The 22394-nt window shown below is 34.8% G+C and overlaps 1 protein-coding gene across 2 annotated transcripts in view; it reads right to left on the bottom strand.

Annotated features, from left to right (window-relative positions):
* The window catches only part of OXR1 (oxidation resistance 1), a 507670-nt gene that overhangs the window by 60351 nt on the left and 424925 nt on the right, over positions 1 to 22394 (bottom strand). For both annotated transcript variants that reach the window (XM_066379348.1, XM_066379349.1), the window contains 5 exons: positions 17279 to 17361; positions 13535 to 13642; positions 11602 to 11715; positions 5159 to 5311; positions 96 to 280 (listed from right to left, as the gene is read on the bottom strand). In XM_066379348.1, the coding sequence (XP_066235445.1) occupies positions 96 to 280; positions 5159 to 5311; positions 11602 to 11715; positions 13535 to 13642; positions 17279 to 17361 (643 nt within the window). The remainder of the gene's footprint in view (positions 1 to 95; positions 281 to 5158; positions 5312 to 11601; positions 11716 to 13534; positions 13643 to 17278; positions 17362 to 22394) is intronic.

Genomic DNA, 22394 nt, shown 5'->3' with positions numbered 1-22394 from the left:
TATAATAAAGTAGTAAAAATGCTTAAAGAATCTTAGACTAGGGTCAACTATCTAAATGCAATAAAATTGCAAAGGAGTATAAAAAACACTCTTACATGGGTAAGGATTCCTTTAGTTTGCTATCCAAAATTTCTCTGTACATTGCAGCTGACATCACCTCTTCCATTGGACACATGATCCCATACTCCTCACAGCCATTCTCTTGAACCAAGGGGTCAGTTTTATGTGGATCAAACATTATATTATTTGGTGTAACTAGCAGCACACCACTGACTGTGCCCTAAGATAAAAAATAAAAAAAAAGAAAGAAAACCATGTTTAATCTTCAAAGTTTAAATTTTCAAAAAGTATTTTAGCTATTTTTGCTAATTTTCTTCTGATATTAGGCCACCTACTACATATAAAAGCAGTATATTCAAGCACTAAGGCATTTTCATGGAAATGTTTATAACAGATTTTCCCAGTAAATTCTCTTTAGCAGAGGCAATATACAAAAAATATTATATTTACCCTCAAACAATCTAGTCAGGTGTAAATTTTGCAGCCTCAGTAAAATACTAAGTTCTGTCAGCAGGAGAACTCGAGTAACATAAGACAGGACTGCAAACTCCAGGAAGGCACGGGCCATATTTTACATTAATTCGGGTACTGCTTCCTGTGTGGTTTCCTCACTAGAGGTATCAAATAGAGTTTTATGTATACAACACAGGTTTAATAAATAATGTTGACAATACAACCCATTATAAAAAGAAAGCAGTATAATCTCTTTAAAAGTATTATTAAAAACACCTGCTTCACTTGACTCAGCTACTATCTCGGCATGTGACCTTGGGCAAGCAAGGCCTCTGGGCCTGAGTTTTTTAATCTATAAAATTGGGTAGATTAGAGGACCTTACAAGGTACACTGCAATCACTTTTAATTTAATCATTAAAAGCTATATAGTTTTAAATATATTCATACAAATAGTGATGCTGAATATGAAGAGTCTAACACTCTCATTTGACAAGGAGCCAACCTAAGTCCATAAGAAGCCCATCCCACTAGTATTAGCTAATTTACTGCATGCTTTGTATGCACCATGCTTTATACACATTATTGTTCATCTGATCATTAGAGTCAGCTCTGAGATGAGTACACAATTGAGGAAATTAAGGTTGAGGAAGACTGGGCAACTTGTCCTAAATAATAACATAGCTAGCTAGTTAAGTGGTAGGAACAAGATTTAAAATCCAGTCAATCTGTGCTTTTACTATAATCCCTTCACATAGAAGCAGAAAAGTATACAATCATTCCAACCAAAGAGTCAAAATACCTTAATTCCATATTTTAACTCCCATTCCAATATATTCTGTAAGTGTAAAAATTAAGAGACAGAAAGAATTCTAAAAAAACCCAAATAGTTACCTCAAAGTTGTCTTGTGTTTTTTTCTGAAGCTACTAAAGAAAAGAAAAACTTAAAACCTTTGTAATATGGTATCACACCCTACTTCCAACTCCATACTCAGCTCTGTGAATTTACCTGGTTTAACATTAAAAACATAAAACTACCTTTAAAAATAATCAAGAAAAAAAATATCCTACTGCCCTGGCCGGTTGGCTCAGCGGTAGAGTGTTGGCCTAGCGTGCGGAGGACCCGGGTTCGATTCCCGGCCAGGGCACACAAGAGAAGCACCCATTTGCTTCTCCACCCCTCCGCTGCGCTTTCCTCTCTGTCTCTCTCTTCCCCTCCCACAGCCAAGGCTCCATTAGAGCAAAGATGGCCCGGGCGCTGGGGATGGCTCTGTGGCCTCTGCCTCAGGCGCTAGAGTGGCTCTGGTCGCAACATGGCGACGCCCAGGATGGGCAGAGCATCGCCCCCTGGTAGGCAGAGCGTCGCCCCATGGTGGGCGTGCCGGGTGAATACCGGTCGGGCGCATGCGGGAGTCTGTCTGACTGTCTCTCCCTGTTTCCAGCTTCAGAAAAATGAAAAAAAAAAAAAATATCCTACTAAAAATGGTCACATACTCACTAATGGAAAAAAAGCTACTATAAATGTTCAAGATAATAAAATATACTTTGCATTTACAGTTAGGGAATCAATCTAAAACTATGAATACAATTTCTTTTAGTTAAGACCGACCAGGGACCACCAAAATAAGTAACTTCATATAAACCATACCCTAATCACCTTTTGATTAATATTTTAAATAGATTCACATATATCAGTTTGTACTTCTGTATCATATGCCAACTCAATCTAATGGAAGATCATAAAGTATGCTGTAGGAACATTTACATTGCCAGGAATAACCCAAAAACAGATAGTCAAAAGTAGAGTATATACAATGTAAAAATACCTTAATATAGATTCCATATATTCAAGAATATAGAAGAAAGATTGTTCAAGCTAAGCAGGGATTATGAAGATATAAGATACCCTGTTTGAACTTACAGAACCAAAATTACACTGGATAGAATAGCAGATTAGACATGGGAAAAATATTTGTGAACATAAAGATATAGCAATCAAAATTGTGCATAGTGAAAAAAAAAAGAACAGAGTACCACTGAATTATGAGAAACATCAAGCAGCCCAAACATGCATAATGAGAGTTCCCAAATAAAGGAGAATGAGAAATAATATTTGAAGAAATATGGCCAAAAAGTTTACACATGTGATGAAAATTATAAACCCACAGATCCAAGAAGCTAAATGAACCTCAAGCAAAAGCAAAAAAAAACAGGAACAAAAAACAAAACACAGTAAGGCATATCATAATCAAATTGCTCAAAAAGTGATAAACCATCTAAAATGCAACCGGAAGAAAAAATTATATTTTGTACAGCACACCAAATATAAAAATAACAAGAGACGTCCTTCAGAAACAGACAATACAAGCCAGAAAACAGTGGAGTTCTGAAATAAACACCTTTAAAATTCCGAGAAAAAAGAAAACCCTGTCATCCTAAAATTCTATGCTCAATGTAAAGATCTTTCAAATACAAAGTAATTGCCAAAGATAGAGGATAACAAATAAATTTATGAAAATATGCTCAACATCATAAGTCATTAGGGAAATGCAAAGTAAAACAATGAGTTACCACCACTAAAGACCAATTAGCATGGCTAAAGTCTAAAACGCTGACAACAATGAATGTGATGAAGTGGAGCAACAGCAACTCTTACTGACTGCTGGTAGCAACACAAAATGATATAACCACTATGGAAGACATTTTGGTAGCTTCTTATAAATTTAAACATAATCTTATATGATCTGGATCTAACAAGAGCACACTTTAGTATTTACTCAAATAAGGTAAAAACTTTTGTCTACACAAAAAACCTGCATGTGAATGTCTACAGTGGCTGTATTCATAAGTGTCCGGATTGGAAGCGAATAAGATGTCCTTCACTTGGTGAATGTGTAACATCCACACAGTGAATTATTATTCAGCAATTTTAAAAAAAGAGCCGTCAAGTCACCAAAGACATGGACGACCCTTAGATGCATATTGCTAAGTGAAAAAAGACAATTAAAATCATACACTCATACTGTATGATTCTAATTATATGACACTATATTAAGAGCAAATCTATAAAAACACTATAATAAGGGCAAATCTATAAGACAGTAAAAAGATTAATAGCTTCTAGGAGTTGAGCAGGAGGAAGGAATAGGCAGAGCACAGAGGATTTTTAGGACAATGAAACCATTCTCTATGATACTGTAATGGTGGATAGATGTCATACATTGTCAAAGCCCATAGAATGTACCATATACAAAGAGTAAATTCTAATATAAGGTATGGAAACCCCTTTAAAATATAAAGACATAAGCCAAAAGTCAAACAACAGAAAAGATAAACCATGTTAACACTAATTAAATGGAATATAAGTATCCATCAAAGTAAGTTTCATTGCAAAAATGTTACCAATAATGAAACTAGTCAATCCATCAGGGCAATATAAGAATCTTATTAAACATTTTTATACCTAATGGCAGTTTCAAAACACACAAAACAAAAACAGAAATGAAAGGTGAAATAGACAAATGTACAATTATAGTAAGATATTTCAACATCCTTCTATCAATAATTGATAGAACATACAGAAAATCAGTAGGAATACAGAAGAAAACTATCTTAATGACAGCAGAATGTACATATCAAGCACAAATGTTAGTATTTATCAAGAAATACATTCTGAACTATAAAATAAGTCTTGAATTAAGCCTTCAAAAAGTAGTTATGTTCTCTAACTGCATGGAATAACATTAAAATTCAATTAACAAGATATTTTAAAATCCCCAAATGTTTAGAAAATAACACTCTAAATATTCCTGAGCCAAAAAGAAATAGAAGATATTATGAACTGATTGACAATAAAAATACAACATATTGAGATTGTAGATGCAATTAAAACAGTATGTAAGGGGAAACTTATAGCACTAACCATCTGTATTTCAAATATTCCTAATTTATAAATTGACTTGAAGGTAGTCAAATTTTTAAGTGGGCATCATGTTAAAATTACTTTCTAAGCAACACCTGGAGTTTACTTTCCAACTCTGTGTTAGTTTACTTTGTTTCCTCTGCAGACTACATAGTCTTTGCTTAGTAAAGCAGCAAGGAGTGGTATATAAAACATAGATTCAAACTCAGTTTGCATTCTGGCCATGATAGAGAAACCTTGGACATACTAACCTTTGCTGATATATTCTTCCTGTGAAGAAGGAACAGGACTATCTCTTGTTTAAGGTTACTTTGAGTTGTAAAATTATTAAAACAAAATTTCTGACATATAGTAGGTACACAATAAATAATAGTATAAATCTTCCTATTTATGTTACACTAACTTTGCCAAGGTTAGCATTTCAAAGAGTGCCTAGGAATAGTCATTTTATATCAGATTTTTGAAATATTCTACCAACAGCAAATTAATTGTATTTTATTGTAGAAAGTTTATATATATCCCATTGCCTTAAATAATTTGCAGCAGACCACAAGATTGTTTGTTATGAGCAAAGTTCACACTAACCCAAACTAGTAGTTTCACTAGTCCTTTTTAAAAATATTCAATCATTTGCTTATGTTGGCAACTTAAAATGTAAATGCCTCTCAAATTTGAGTAATAAATAAAACATAATTAAAAGTTTTTTCTAAGGTGCTATTCGTTACCTTGCCTCTGGTAATATATTTGCAATTAATTTTTAGAAACTTCTCAGTAAATGCTTCTTCCTCCTCAGAAGTTGAAGATACAACTCGTGCAGGTCGAATACCAGTAAAAGCAGATGAGGGAATTGTTTCTTTCGGGTGGACTATATCAGGATTCTTTTAAAAAAATAATAAAGATATTTTAGAGAACTAAATAAAAATAAGCACATAATTAAATCCAAATTTATAGCTTTTGTCAGTAAGTGTTCTTCCTTCTCATCACATTCTGGAGGTCAGGCCAAGATATTCTTACGTAAAATATACAGGAAAGAACGACACTATTTTCGCATTTAGTAAAGACCTCTAACAGTTTACACTTACAGTTTCCATTTTTTTAATGGGATGAATCATTTCGAGAATGTTGAAAACTACGTTTCTTATATTCCCAATTCCACACATACAAACACAACACACACACACACACACACACTGAATTAAACCACTGGTCCTGATTAGACCAGTTACTGTATCTGTCAGGTGTTGGAAGCTAAGAAAAAGTGGAGTGTTTGTCAGAGACACATAGAAATTTAGCAGAACTCATTTACTAAAAGAATCCTTTAAAATCTCAAGCTACAAAGATTTTATCAATACCATTCTACAAAGTATTAATTGCAGCCAGAGTTAACTTTTTTGGTACCATGAATCATTCTTTCAGTGAAGCCTATGAACCTTCTCAAAACATTTTTCTGAATATTTAAAATAAAGGTATACAAAGAAAAACAATTACATTGAAACAAACACTTTTTAATTGGAGATATAGTAAGATATATGCTTCTTTATTAACATATTAAATAACAAGATTTAGTGATGACTTTGATAATTATAATTTTCAAGTAGATGGCGATAAACAGGCCCTGGCCGGTTGGCTCAGTGGTAGAGCGTTGGTCCGGGTGTGGAAGTCCTGGGTTCGATTCCTGGCCAGGGCACACAGGAGAAGTACCCATCTGCTTCTCCATGTGTCCACCTCTCCTTTATCTTTATCTCTCTCTCTTCCCTTCCCACAGCCAAGGCTCCATTGGAGCAAAGTTGCCCCGGGCACTGAAGATGGCTCCATGGCCTCCACCTCAGGCACAAGAATGGCTCTGGCTGCAACAGAGCAATGACGGAAAGGGGCAGAGCATCGTCCCCTGGTGGGCATGCCGGGTGGATCCTGGTCAGGCGCATGTGGGAGTCTGCCTCTCTGCTTCCCCGCTTCTCACTTCAGAAAAATACAAAAAATAAAAAATAAAACTTCCCTGAATGTCTTTAAAAAATAGTTTTGAGTAGTTTAAAAATGTTCTATTATTCCTTTTTTCTTAAAAATAAGTGAGATTAAATTCTGTAATACAAACTAAAAGTAAGTTCTATAAAATAAATTCTGTAATTATCTTTTAATTTTTAATAGGCAATGCTATGGGTTGATTGTATCACCCAAGAAGACATACCCAAGTCCTAATCTCCAGTACCTCAGAATATGACCTTATTTGGAAATAAAGTTGTTATGGATGAAATTAGTTAAACTGAGGTCATGCAGGTGGAGTAGGGTGGACCCTTAATCCAATATTACTCATTTCCTCATAGGAAAAGGAAACCAGTGTGTGAGGACACAGACCCGGCGGGAGAAGACAGCCATAGGCCCACCGAGGCAGAAACCGGAATAATCTAAACAAGCCAAAGGGTTCCAAGACTCCTGGAAAACACCTGACTCTAGAAGAGTCAAGGAAGGATTTTCCCCACAAGGAGCACTGCCAACAAGCTTGATTCCAGACCTCTGGCCTCCAGAACTGTAAGGGAAACTTCTGGTTTAAACACATCCATTTTCTGACCCTTTTATCGCCACTCTAGGAAATTCACACAAGCAAAAATAATTTTTTAAGTTACATGAACATAAGAACATATTAAAAAGTCCAGAGAATCTTAAATATAGAAAGTAGAGGAGGAAAAGGAAAAGCAATGCTTTTGTTCACCTTTTAATCAATTTAAACAATACTTAATTATGTTATACCTTTATCCTTTGCTTTGGTCAAGTAAAAACTTCCTACATTACTTTCAGAGAGTTATTACTTTTAGAGAGTTCTTTATTATTATAAACTTCCTAGTTTCTATAATTGTAAGTGCATAGTAAGTATAAGTGCATTTTTAAGTATATTAGTATCTGTAGCAGTCTAATCACAGCCTGTGATTAAAGAAACTTTTAGTGTACCTAAGCTCTACTGCTACTTTACATATTTTTCTTCCCATAAGACTTTCTAGGCTTTTCATAGGAAATCTTAATAGTATTTTTTCAAAATTATATTTTAAAAAACCATGTATCCAGACAATGTTTAAGTACTCTAATTTTCTTATAATCTTTTTGATGAAATACGGTATACTAAAGAGTGTTCTATATTAAAGAGAATACAGTTAACTACATATATCCCATCCTTCAGTGAAGTATATTAATATAAGTGTAAATGTAAGATTTAGAGAAGCTTATAAAAATATGATAGTGCAAAATCTCAACTATTGCTACACTCATAATGATTAAATATTACTTACCTTTTTGGGCCCAATTATTTATTGAACAATAGTACTTTCTGCGGTTATCAATTTTCAGCTGTAAAGTGGTAATTAAAAACACTGGCTGTGGACCCAGACTACCTGAGTTGGAACCCTAACTCAGATACTGGCTAACTGAGAGAACTTAAGATACAGATTACTTAACTCTCTCCCTTAGTTTTTTCATCTGTAAAATAAATACTGTATTGGTCATATAGTCAAAGAAACAGATGCATTCTGAATTGAGTAAACTAGTTTAACAATGGACCTATTTACAAAGGTATGCAATGTAAAATGAATATCCAGTGAGAAACGACAGAGGCTTCCTCATCTCCTGTGAGCCTGAAGGGCAAGGGGAGAAACACACGCCTCAAGCCAGAGAGGGCTCTGTGACAGGGCTGTCTGACAAGAGATGAGAAGCTGAAGAACACAGCCTCTCCGGGGTGACCTTGTAGACAGGGAGTGAGGAAAATAAACATGCTCTCCTCCTTTTCCTCTCATCTTCTGCCAGTGCTCTTAAAAGACCAAAACCAACGGAAGCAAAAGGTCACGGGAGCCCAATGATGCCGCCTACAGCTCAGGGAGTACAGAAGAGAGTACAGTGGGTCTGCAGGGGAAACAGGAACAGCCAGGCCAGGTGCTCATCTCATAAATCTGAGGTTAGAAATAAATGATAATACTTTGAAGTGTTTACTTAGAATTGTACCTGACATAGAAAAATTTAGCTACTATTTATTTACTGTCACTTTAGTTCTATCTCCTTCTGTGTTTTTTTGTCAATATGTAAAGAAAAAAAATGAGAAAAAAATGTTTGACCTGGAAATTCTCAAGGATATTATTTTTATGTGAAAATAAATTATTCAATATCCATTGAGATCCTTGCTACCAAAGCCAGGAACAAACATTTTAGCTTTGTAAGTAAACCACAGCAAAGGTGTACACTCAGGAAACTCACCAGTGATTACTAGAAAGGTAAACTCTCAGAATTTCTGGGGAAAACCTATACTAACAAGACTAATAAACATTATTTTAATTAATATAATACAAATAAAAATTTTATCTAATAAAACATAAGATCCCTGCTTCTAAGGGAGACATAAATCCGAGATACAAGTATATTACAATTCTGAGATACAAGTATTTGAGATATGTAGAAAGTTATACAGTATTATTTGGAATCTAGTAATGACTATATTTCTTAGAGAAAAAGCAATTAAATTTTACACTATTACTATTCAAAGAAATTACTTCTAACCATTACATCCAATCAGCAAGTGAAAGCTATCACCAGGTAAAGAGAACGTCAGGAACTCTTAACATTTCTTACCCTTTTCCTGGAGCCACCTCAGGGAGAGACTTTATCCCTGACTGGTTGCATTAGACCAGGGGTAGTCAACCTTTTTATACCTACCGCCCACTTTTGTATCTCTGTTACTAGTAAAATTTTCTAACCGTCCACTGGTTCCACAGTAATGCTGACTTATAAAGTAGGGAGGTAATTTTATTTTATAAAATTTATAAAGCAGAGTTACAGCAAGTTAAAGCATATAATAATAATTACTTACCAAGTACTTTATGTCAGATTTTTGCTAAGTTTGGCATAATAAATCTTTATAAAACAATGTACTATAGTTTAATCTATCTTTTTATTTATATCATATACTTTGGTTGCTCTGCTACCGCCCACTGTGAAAACTGGAACACCCACTAGTGGGCGGTAGAGACCACTGCATTAGAGGGTACTTTTGGCCCACTTCTGACAGCAGGTTAAAAGGCCACTCATATGGCTTTACTCTCTCCCTCATTCACCAACATGGCAAAAGTGAGGAACAGGCAAACGGGGAGAAGAGCCTTTGTGAGTAGGAGGGCATCGGGCCCTGTGGCTCCCCTGAGCTTCAGCACTCTCATCTCTCTGACTTTACACTTTCAATAACGCCAAGTTTGGAATACGCTAAGGGACAGAAAGGGGCCCCATAGGTTCATAGGGAAGATGCTGTAGTCAAGGCTTTCCAGAACTGTGCTTTAGAATTTAAAACACGAATTAAATTAGCCTAAGGCTGCACTGCTCTCCTCTGTCAATGCCCCTTAGAGCACACCCTTTTTTAAGTCTCATGAGAAAACGGTCTGGTCATGTTCAACAAGGCAGTCTTCCATCATCTGGCCCAGCAATACCTATCGTTCCATCTGACTTTCATTCTCATCAATGATGAGAATATGTGTAATATATTGTTTTCATGTGACCACATTCTAAAGTGGCCATCTAAAATGCCATCATGCTTATGCAAAGAAGATATCCAATTAATACTAATAAACATTTGAAAGAGACACTACTTCTCTCTCTCTCTCTCTCTCTCTCTCTCTCACACACACACACACACACACACACACACACACACCCAGGAAAGAAGTAAAATACCGTATTTTTCGCTCCATAAGACACACCTGACCATAAAATACACCTAGGGTTTTAAGGAGGATAAAAAAATATTCTGAACCAAATGATGTGGTAAGGCTCTGGCTGGTTGGCTCAGCAGTAGAGCGTCGGCCCAGTGTGTGGAAGTCCCGGGTTCGATTACTGGTCAGGGCACCCAGGAGAAGCTCCCATCTGCTTCTCCACCCTTCCCTCTCTCCTTTTTATCTCTCTCTTCCCCTCCCGCAGCCAAGGCTCCATTGGAGCAAAGTTGGCTTGGGGGCTGAGGATGGCTCCATGACCTCTGCCTCAGGCACTAGAATGGCTCTGGCTGCAAGGGAGCAATACCCCAGATGGGTAGAGCATTGCCCCCTGGTGGGCATGCCTGGTGGATTCTGGTTGGGCTAATGTAGGAGTCTGTCTGACTGCCTCCCTGCTTCTAACTTCGGAAAAACACACACATACACAAAAAGGGTGTGTTAAAATATTTAATAAAATACTGTATATTTTGCTCCATAAGATCATATGATGCACGGGCATTTTCCCCTCCACTTCTGGGGGGAAAAATGTGTGTCTTATGGAATGAAAATTAAAGTAGTCATCAATAATACATTATGTACTTTACTCTATGAAAGAAGTGAAACTAATTTATAACAACTAATAATTTACAGGAAAATTAAAATGAATAATTTGTGTTTTATTACCAGTACACCATTTGGTATCTTAAACTTTCAGTGCAAACTGAGGCAGAGAAGAAAAAGATGTCTCCTAAAGTCAACACAACAACATAGAAGAATCCCTCACAGGAGTCCAGCCAGTTAATGGAGAAGAGCCTTTTACTTACAAACATAATTGTTATATCACTATAAAAATGGGAAATTGTTATTAGTATTAACTTATACAGGAAAGGCACAAAAACATAACTCCTTTCAGAGAGATTTTGTTAAAAATTATCAAGTAAAGTCTGATTCCTTGAAATTCACTTGTAAAAAAACATAAAATATTCATTCCTTAAAAATGCTAAATTAATCCACTATTAATTATTTGAAATACTTGGAAGAATGATTAAGATGATAATAAATTATTTTTAAAAAGGCAGGTGTGTGAAAAAATGAACTCAAGAGTTCTAAGTACTAGATAAATATTCAGAAAAACTGAAATAAAAATCAACTGAACATGAACTTAGTATCATGATAAGCTCATGTTTGTTAAGTAAAACCTCTTCATTAGTTAAATTATTACATGTTATTTATCAGTGAATTGGAAAATATCTTGGGACCAACCACCAACAATAAATTAATCTAAGGTGTCTGGTTTAAAAAGAATGCTTCACTTTAAAAACTTGGATTTACAAATTTAAATAACAAAATAAAAAGGTAAAACTTTGTTCTAACAATAGTCTAAGTAGGAGTAAAAAAATGACATATACATGTACAGTGAGATATCTTTATAGTTATCTTTGAAAAACAAGGATACTTACAGTGGTCTTATCAAATTCAGCCTCAGATGACATTGGTGACAGGGGACTAATGGGACTTAGAGATGGAGAACTCTCAACACTGGAGACGTAGTCAGGATCGGGAACATACAAAACCTGGAAGAAAACATGAACCCAAACTGAAATATTAATAATCAGATGGTGTTTTATTAGCAAGTATTTTAATGACATTCAGCAATAAATAAATAAAAATTTTATTACCATAATAATAATAATAAAGAAAACACACTATTTAAAATCAATTAAGAAAGTTTGGTAATACACACTACCAAGGATAGGGCTGGGAAACAACCGTTACAAACTACGGGAGTTCTCTAGAACAGTGGTAGTCAGCCTGGCCCCTACCGCCCCCTAGTGGGCATTCCAGCTTTCATGGTGGGCGGTAGCGGAGCAACCAAAGTATAAATAAAAAGATAGATTTAACTACAGTACGTTGTTTTATAAAGATTTATTCTGCCAAACTTAGCAAAAATCCGACATAAAGTACTTGGTAAGTAATTATTATTATATGCTTTAACTTGCTGTAACTCTGCTTTATAAATTTTATAAAGTAAAGTTACTTCCCTACTTTATAAATCACCATTACTGTGGAAACGGTGGGCAGTTAGAAAATTTTACTACTAACAGAGATACAAAAGTGGGCAGTAGGTATAAAAAGGTTGACTACCCCTGGTCTAGATTAACAATTTTGTACTAGTTAGCAAAATTTTAAATGCACATATCCTTTATTACAGCAATTTTACTTCAAAGGCTTAATAGAAATATCCATATATAAAGAAATAAGATATGTACAAGAGTGCTCCCTACAGCCACATTTCCATAGTCAAAGAGAAGGAACAGTATAAAGCTTACAGTGCCTACATAAACTAAAATATATAAAAACAGTGCAAACCTCCATATACAAAAAAAGTCTGAGATTATGCTGTGCTTATAGAAAACATTTTCCAAAGTCAAAGTTAAATTTTAAAAAAAGGCTAGGCCTGACCAGGCAGTGGAACAGTAGATAGAGCATCGGACTGGGATGCAGAGGACCCAGGTTCGAGACCCCAAGGTTGCCAGCTTGAGCGCGGGCTCATCTGGTTGGAGCAAGGCTTGCCAGCTTGAGCCCAAGGTCGCTGGCTCGAGCACTCAGTCTGCTGTAGCCCCCCGGGTCAAGGCACATATGAGAAAGCAATCAATGAACAACTAAGGTGCCGCAAAAAAGAATTGACGCTTCTCATCTCTCTCCCTTCCTGTCTGTCTCTCTCTCTGACTCTGTCACAAAAAAAAGAAAAAAAAAAGTCTAGAATATTTCTGGAAGGGAATACAAATTAGTAACTGTGGCTGCTTCTGGAGAAAGAAGCTAGAAGTCTGAGATCAGATAACGTAACCTTTAAAAAGGTTTGAAGTTTTTATCACGTACAGCTTTGTGTATTTAACCTTTTGAGCAGTACAAACATTCATGTGTGTCCTAGAGCCTCCTGACCATACAGAGTACAACTGTACAAAATTTTTATTTTAAAAACTTGTAAGGCAACATTTAAAAAAAGGCAAATGTATGTTCTTCTTGTTTCCATAAATTGGATATCAAACAAACATGATTTTAATTTAATAAAACTGTAACTGGAACTAATCTCATTTTTTTAAAAAAAACTCACTCCTGGAGGTCAGCAAGCATGAAAAAAACTCACTACTCAAAGGGTTAAAAAGCTCTTGAAACCTAAATTTAAGAGACAATTTATAATTATTGTCAATATGTATTAAGAAAAATTCATTTGAATATAAGTGACAGTTAATTTTTTTTCTGGAGTCAATCTGAGTTGTTTAAAGCATGCATAAAATTTTTATTCTTTAATTTCCTATATTATTAGCTATGCTGCAACGAATATTTTTCTGTCAGCTACTAAACATCAATGCATTAAAAACAGGTACCTACCTGTCCAGTAACAACTGCTCGGGAGAACAACTTATTTAATTGAACAAGTTCATTTGGCGTAGTATCAAATTTCAGGGCTATACTATTCAACGAATCCCTTGATTCAACCTGTTAAAAAACAAACATAAATCATTTTATATTTTAATCTGTTAAAACAGAAAAAGTGAGCTATGAGGTTTAGTAATCATTTGTACGTTTATGGACCAATCTTACATTTGATTAACCAGTAGCATATTTCCAACTTTGGAGAGAAGATAACTTAAGAAATTCTATGTGCTGTTAGCAAATGATATTAACCTATTATAATAGAATATATGCTTATCATGAAACAACATAAGTACATGTGGGCCTCTACTTCAAACAATTACAAACTACAAAATATGATTTACATAACACAAGTGATTTTTATCTTACACTTTAAAACAATATACTATTTCTTTAAATAGTTTCTAAAACATAACTTCTTGAAACACGGTATTTTATTTTAGCAAAGTGTGTCTGTTTTAACCTTAAATTACTATTTCTAATTATCTTATGTACAGATTCTGTCATTTAAATGTATTAAAAAATATATTTGAATCAAAGTTCAGCCAGCTCTTTCTGAATCATTAGTATATTTTAATGATCATAGTTATAGAAACCTTAAATCACGGGATTGACCTGGGAAAAGTTTCCTTTAGTAGAAAAAGGTACAGGGATAGCCCGACCAGGTGATGGCGCAGTGGATAGAACATCGGCCTGGGAAGCAGAGGACTAAGGTTCGAAACCCCGAGGTTGCTGGCATGCGTGTGGGTTGAACCCAAAGGTCGCTGCCTTGAAGCCCAAGGAAAGGTCACTGGCTTGCCTGTAACCCCCTCCTTCCCTTACCTTCTTTGTCCCCATCAAGGTACATATGAGAAAGTAATCAATGAACAACTAAGGTGCCACAATGAAGACTTTATACTTTTCACCTCTCTCCCTTCCTGTCTGTCTGTCCCTATCTGTCCCTCTGTCTCTCTCACTTATAAAATAATAATAAAAAGGTATAAAGATATTAAATTAACTAGGAAGAAAATGATAACATACAATATTTTTAAGGTCTATGCTTGATTCCCACTAAAAGTGATTTTACAATTAACAACTATGTGTTTGTGCAGATATGTGCATATATGTATACATATATATGATTTTAATTTATTGTTTTTTAATTATTCTTCTTTTCCAAGTGAGAGGAGGGGAGACAGACAGGTTCCCGCATGCACCCCAACCAGGATCCACCCAGCAACCCCTGTCTGATGCTCTGCCCAATGGGGCCATGCTCACAGCTGAGCTGTTTTTAGCACCTGAGGCAGACTCTCCACGGAGCAATCCTCAGGGCTCACGACTGACGTCATTGAACCAATGGAGCCAAGGCTGAGGGAGGAGAAGGCAGAGAAAGGAGGAGAAGGGGAGAAGTGGAGAAGCAGACAGTGGCTTCTCTTGTGTGCCCTGACCAGAAGTCAATCCCAGGACACCTACATGCCAGTCTGACACTCTACCAGTGGGTCAACCAGCCAGTGCTGATTTTACCTTTAAAGGTAGCTAAAATATAACATAAATTTATACTATATTTAGGTGGTCTGGAAATATATTTAAACTAGATCACATTTTAGAATAAACGTTTTTGAAAGTACAGTGTGATAGTACAAGTTTTATTTTAAAAGAACACAGGGATATATGTATTTTCCTAAATAGAAAAATCATGTTATATTAACATTTTATATAAAGATATTTTATTGATTTTTAAAATTATAATAGAATATAAGAAAATATCTTAGTTTTAGAATTATATTTGTTTCTTTTAGGATTTGGCATAGGAAACAAAGGATTAAGAATTGGCAGAAAATAGACTAAACAAAGACTTGCTAGAGACAATTTTATAACTTTTTTGGTCAATACTTGATATATCCCAAAGATCATTTATAACATTAAAAAAAATAGTTTCGAATTTCCATTAACCTTCTCCCTAAAATAATGGTTCTTCATTTGAATTTAATTTTTCTACAGATAACACAAGTTTTATTAAATTACCAAAACAAAGAATGGTAGACACCTGAATTCAAAACCAACTAAACTTTTACAGTTCTGCACAAGCACACGGTTCATGTGCAGATAATATCGTCTTCATGTCTATAATATTATGCCTTAATAAACCCTAATGAATACATCAATTACATTACCCAATATTTTACTGTTTGAACTTATTTTCTCAATTTCTCAAGCAGCAGAGAAGGTATAAGCACATTCAATTTAAGTTTATGATATGTTAGCCCTTTGAGTAGTGAATTTTTTTCATACTTGCTGACCCCTGGGAGCGAGTTTTTTTTTTTCAAAAAATGAAATTAGTTCCAGTTACAGTTTTATTAACTTAAAACCATGTTTGTTTGATAACTAATTTATGAAAACAAAAAGAACATACATTTGCCCTTTTTTAATGTTACCTTACACATTTTAAAAATAAAAATTTTTGTACGATCGTACTCTGGATGGTCAGGAGGCACGAGGATTCTGAACATTCGTACACTCAAAGGGTTAAGAAGAGATTTTCTTAGATAGTAAATATAATTCTACCAAGTTATCTGGTTCCTAACCTTTTAAAAATACATAAAATCTCAAATTGTGAATTATAACTCAAGGTTTTGATAACTGGTTCAATTTTAAGGATTCATGGCAAACAGTCAAGACTGAAACACTGAAAGGTTTCTCAATGACACAAATGTTTAAATTGTTTAAAATTGTTATTTTCTTAATACAATTATATTACATTACAAAAACACAAAATAACCCAAAATTAAGCTCAGTTACAACAAATGCTTTATAACATTTTGACATTATCTAATAAAATAATATTTACATTCAATCAAATAAGCAGCACACCACAGACTAAAGTTGATTTCTTCTTCAGTTTTCCTTAGTAAGCAGAAATGTGGAAAGCGACTGCAGGAAGATTTGAGGGTCACTTCTGAAGATGGAAAGAAGCTCCATTTTCACAGCTAACAGAATTTAGCTACACATCAGTATAAATAATCTAATGTGATGGTTATTCTGGAAGACTAGTATCAACTTATCTTTTAAGTATTCTGTTTGCCACTCTCATTATCACTACTAGCACTGCTAAAAATAAAATGAAGATCAAATTTCTAAAAAAGTATTTTCTTTGCATATTGGGACAATATTCCAACCAAGTCATCCAGCCAGGGCAAAAAGTATTTTCTTAAAAGCCCAACCTAATAAAAATTATTGTAGCACAGAAACTTTGATTCCCAATAAATTATCATCTATAGTAAATTAAATATTTTGGAATAACCATCTTTGTATCACACTTAATTTCTCTTTAAAGAAAAAAAGTGTTAAAATACATTTAAAAACTTAACCATTATTAACTAAAACAGTAGTCAAACTACAGATTTTTAAAATAACTAACTACCCTTGTCTCATTTATTGTATAAACAAAAAAATATTTTAAATAAGATTACTACAAAGATAAATTAGCTTTTTTCAAAGGCAAATAACTTACAGCAGTGATTTTCAACTACCTATCCATCAAAAATTTCATACCAATCTGCAACAGAGTTAACCACCCTGATGTTGTGTAAGATTCTAGACCCAATGATCTTTGTCAAATTTACTTAAGCTCAGGGTGATTTCTGCCTTAGCAGTCCCTGAAATAATTTTCCTATTCTCAATGGTCCCCAAGTGTAAACAGGTTAAATACAATTGACTTACAGTATACTCAATAGTCCCTTTAGGTTTTTGAAAAGACATTCGTCTTCCATCTTTCTTGTCTAGGGTCTTCTTTTGGCCAGTGTCTGAAAGAAAAACAAAAAAAGAGACAAAACCTTTATTAAATTCATGTTCCTTTTGGAATAATATCAAAGATTGATAAACAGAGTTCACTGAGCTGTTATCTATGAGATTCACTAGTAATACAGCTTGTTCACACGTTCTCTGCTCTAAAAGACAATAAACTGTTAAAAAAAAAAAGGAAATGTATTGTACTTCCTCCCTGCTTGCTGCAGGAACTGACCAGTATGAAATACTAATAATTGGAAGTAAATTAAAAGCATAAGTAACTGTCAGCAGAAAGGAAGTTATAAAGAACTAAATTATGAATCATTTCTTCCAATATATCTAACCCAATTATTTGAAGATATACATATTTATAAACTAACTAGTCTAAAAATGTAACATTAGTCCTCACAGGGCTCTCAATCCTATTATCCTACAAATTTGTTTTGTCATTGTCCCTCTGTTCAACCTTCTTTTTTTTCTTTTAGTGAAAGGAGGGGATGCAGAGACATACTCCTGCATGTGCCCTGACTGGGATCCGACACCACCTTCTTCCCCCCCCCCACCCCGGGGCAAGCCCACTAGGGGGCGATGTTCTGCCCATCTGGGGCCCTTGCTCCATTGCCCAGGACCATCTTGCTCTAATCCAGCTGTCTTATATATTTTGGTGCTCCTTGGTTTGGTGCATATATATTAAGAATTGTTATGTCTTCTTGATTCAGCGTCCCCTTAATCATTATGAAATGACCATTTTTGTCTTTGAGTACTTTTGCTGTCTTTTAGTCAGCATTATCAGATATGAGTATTGCTACGCCTGCTTTTTTTGGATGTTATTTGCTTGGAGTATTGTTTTCCAGCCTTTTACTTTGAATTTGTTTTTCTCCTTGTTGCTTAGATGAGTTTCTTGTAGGCAGCATACAGGTGGATTTTCTTTTTTAATCCATTCTGCTACTCTGTGCCTTTTTATTGGTGAGTTTAATCCACTTACATTTAGTGTAATTATTGACACTTGTGAGTTCCCTATTGCCATTTTATAGATTGCTTTCTGTTAGTTTTGTGTCTTGTTTGATTCTTCTCTTTTGTTTTTCTATCTTTTGTTTTTGTTTGGTTGTATTACATATATCTTTCCTCTGTTGCTATCTTTTTTAAATCATGTGCTTCTGTGGTGGTTTTTTCAATGGTGGTTACCATTAAAAACATCTCTTAATTAATGATTTCTAGCTGAACTGCACTGTTGTAAAAGAAAATACTCTAAAGAAGTTCAAACCTTGGAAATCTGTTAAAACTTGCATAATTATCAATAAGTAAGTTTAGCAAGTGCTCCATATGTCCTTAGAAAGAATGTATATTCTGTACTGTAGGGTACTGTTTGTGTGCTAGCATGAATATGTACACACACACATTTATCTCCACATCTATGGGGGCCAACTTTTCTAACTGTGTTGTTTCAAGTTTTTATATCCACATTGGATTGCTTTGTATGCTATTCTGAATATTACTGAAAGAGGTTGTTAAAAATCCCCACTACTATTGCAGGTTCCTTATAAATCTGCTTTCTATATTTTGAAAACATGATATTAGGTTCTTATAAATGAAGAATTGTTACATCTTCCAGGTAGTTGGAAACTCGTCAAAAATTCTGACGACCTTAAGGTCTGTTTTGACTCCTATTAATATAATTATACACTGTACCTACTTTATTTACATTAGTGTTTGCTTCTTTTTCCTACTTTCAACCTTTATGTTTTAATCTGTCTCTAAAGCAGGACCTTTTAATCAGTGTATTTGCTTTATTTTCTATTTTTCTGTCCTGTTAAACTCCTTTCTTGCTTTCTTTTAAATGATTATTTATTAATTTTGTTTTCCTCTCATTAATTTGGAAGTCATACATTCTTTCACAATTTTGTTAGTGTTCATCCCAGAGATTATAGCTTGAATTACTTATCTCAGTCTCATATTAACTAGTAGTTTTAACCTGTTTCTGGACAATGCAAAGACATTAACTTGCCAAAATTTACATACAATTGTAATTACAAACTTTAGTTACACATATGTGTATAAAAACACTATAAGATATTAATTTAACTTTTATAGTTGAACTTATTAGGGTGCAGGTTTCAAGTGTGCAACTCAATAAAATATAGACAGTAAACATTCATTTAGTTTTGCCCTCATAGTTACCATTTTTGTTACACATTTGGGTAATGTCATAGGGATTAGAATAGTAGACTTGTAATATTTTCTCCTGCATTTTAGTTTTCACTGTTTCAGTTGGGAAATCAACTATCAATCTTATTGATAGTTGTATCAATAATGATGTATCATTATTTGTTTTGATTGTTTTTAAATTTTTTCATCTTTGACGGAATTTGTTTTGATTCCACTAGGGGTTTGTAGGGATTCTTCAATCTGTAAATTAAATATCACCAGTTTTGAATTTTTCATCCATTGTATCATTAAATAATGCTTCTTGCCCATTATCTTGCCTCTCCTTTGTGAACTCAAATACCCTAGAACAGTGTTCGGCAAACTGTGGCTCATAAGCCACATACGGCTCTTCCACAAAATACCATGTGCGGGCGCTACCTCTATAAGGAATGTACCTACTTATATACAGTGTGTCCGTAAAGTCATGGTGCACTTTTGATCGGTCACAGGAAACAACAAAAGATGATAGAAATGTGAAATCTGCACCAAATAAAAGGAAAACTCTACTAGTTTCATACCTACTCAGTGCAGTTCGATGTGGGCTCATGCACAGATTTTTTAGGGCTCCTTAGGTAGCTATCTCAAATAGTCTCTACAGACTCGGCACTGACTGATGGCTTACCAGAACAGGATTTCTCCACCAAACTGCCGGTTTCCTTCAACTGCTTATCCCACCAAGTAATGTTATTCCTATGTGGTGGTGCTTCATTATATACGCACCGATATTCAAGTTGCACTTTGGTCATGGATTTGAATTTAGCAAGCTACAGAACACACTGAATTTTCCTCTGTACTGTCCACATGTCGACTGGCATGGCCGTGGGCTGCTCCGCTGTATACACAGTGTTACATCATCTGTGCATGCGCACATGCTACCACATCATCCTACAAAAACTGGGAGGGTTTTCCTTTTACTTGATGCAGATTTCACATTTCTATCGTCTTTTGTTGCTTTCCTGTGACTGGTCAAAAGTGCACCATGACTTTACGGACACACTGTAGTGTAAGTTTAAAAAATTTGGTTCTCAAAAGAAATTTCAATCGTCATACTGTTGATATTTGGCTCTGTTGACTAATGAGTTTGCTGACCACTGCCCTAGAACTTCTCATGTATCTTGTATTAAGCTTACTCTCTCACATTTTTCATTCTTCTGTCCCTCTCCTTCAATTCGCTAATTCTCTCTTCTGTGGTAACTAATTTGTTGTAAATCCGATAGTACTGATTTATAGAATTACATTTTTCCCTTCTAGAATGTACATTTTTATTTTTGATAGTTTATATCTTTCTATAACATTCAAAATTCTCAACAGAGCTGTTTTAAATCTGACAATATCAAGAGTTAGTTCCTCTGCATCTGTTTCTAGCCTTGTTGTTTCTGAAGTCTTGTCATATGTCTAATTATATTTTGTGATAGATAATTTGCAAAATTATCTATAAACAGAATTTGTCACATAAAAAGGTGTATCTCTGCAGAAAAGATTAATGTTTGTTTTTGCCAAACACCCAAGGAAACTAGCAATTCTAGGTATTGTGAATGAAGATACAGGGGTGAAAAGTTGAAGCTGAGCTATCATTCTCTGAAAGCTATGCTACTTCAGTTTTTCTGAATCCTGGAGTATAGTATTTTGGAGACCTGAGTGAGAGAAGTTCAGCCCCTCCCCTTTTCCCTTACATAGGAACTGTATCTCTGTCCCCTTATACCGATAGATTGTTAAAAGCACCATTTTATCTCTCAGTTGCTGCTTCTGAAATCAACATATCCATCAGAGAAAAAATAATCTTAAGCTGGAACCACTTCTCCTTAGGCCTGTTCTCAGTCAAATCACAATCAAGCCATATCATTTAGCTTCTGAGACACTCAACAGAACTTGCTTTTTATTGGCGTGCCTCTTAAAATTGTTCTTAGTGGGATACTCTGAATTACCTAGCTTGCTATATTACTCTACTCAGAAGTCCCAAAAGATTTTTAAGCAGAGAATTGACAGAGCAGCATCAGAACTTAAGAGTTGAAGATCATTTTGGTAAAAGAATGGGAAAGGCAAACTGGAGCAAGAAAGTAAGCCTAGGAACCAAGAATGAAAACTGTGAGATCAGTTTTAATATACTAAAAAATCCCCACATGACTATTATAATTTTGGTAGTAGCTACAGATAAAAAATATTGATGTGAGAATCAATATTTTCAAACATAATAGAGATTTTAAAACTTTAAAAGCATCTTCTAAAAAGACTGATAACAGTTTTTCTAATTAACTGATTCCCTCTATGATGACAAGTGCAGGAAAAACGCCCCTATCTTTAACCTTTCGTTTGATATTATTGACTCCTCATCCATAAGCAAAACAAAAATAAACAACAAGAATCCCTCAATTTTTCTTCAACTTTACAATCCTCCTCCTCCAGATATCACCCTATCTTTCTATTAACTGTCTTGAACCTCTGGAAATAATACTTTCACTGTTTTTACTCCATTACTTCCTACCGAAGCCACAGTAATACTGCAATGGCTTCTCTCCTCCCAGTTCACTAAACCTATTTTGTAAAGAAGAATAAACTAAGTGGTTAACTTATGGGGCTTTTGTAATTTCATTTTATTTTATTTCACCTTTGAGACACACCCAACTAATTCCTTCTCATTGCTCATCTTCCCTTTTATTTGGTAACATCTCCTACTTTCCCTTGAAGTGCCCCTTTTCTCCATCTAGCCAAGGCTTTTTTTTTTGGGGGGGGTGCCTGCTTCTAAATGGAAATGTCCATGACATAGAGTGCTACACAGCCTTGCTACTTAAAGTTGTGTTCCAAATACCAGCAGCAATGGCATTACTTGGAAGCATAGCCTAAATGC

Source organism: Saccopteryx leptura, chromosome 3 (genome assembly GCF_036850995.1).
Source record: "Saccopteryx leptura isolate mSacLep1 chromosome 3, mSacLep1_pri_phased_curated, whole genome shotgun sequence".
In the NCBI taxonomy this organism is placed as follows: domain Eukaryota; kingdom Metazoa; phylum Chordata; class Mammalia; order Chiroptera; family Emballonuridae; genus Saccopteryx; species Saccopteryx leptura.
This window is presented reverse-complemented; position numbering and strand designations above follow the sequence as displayed.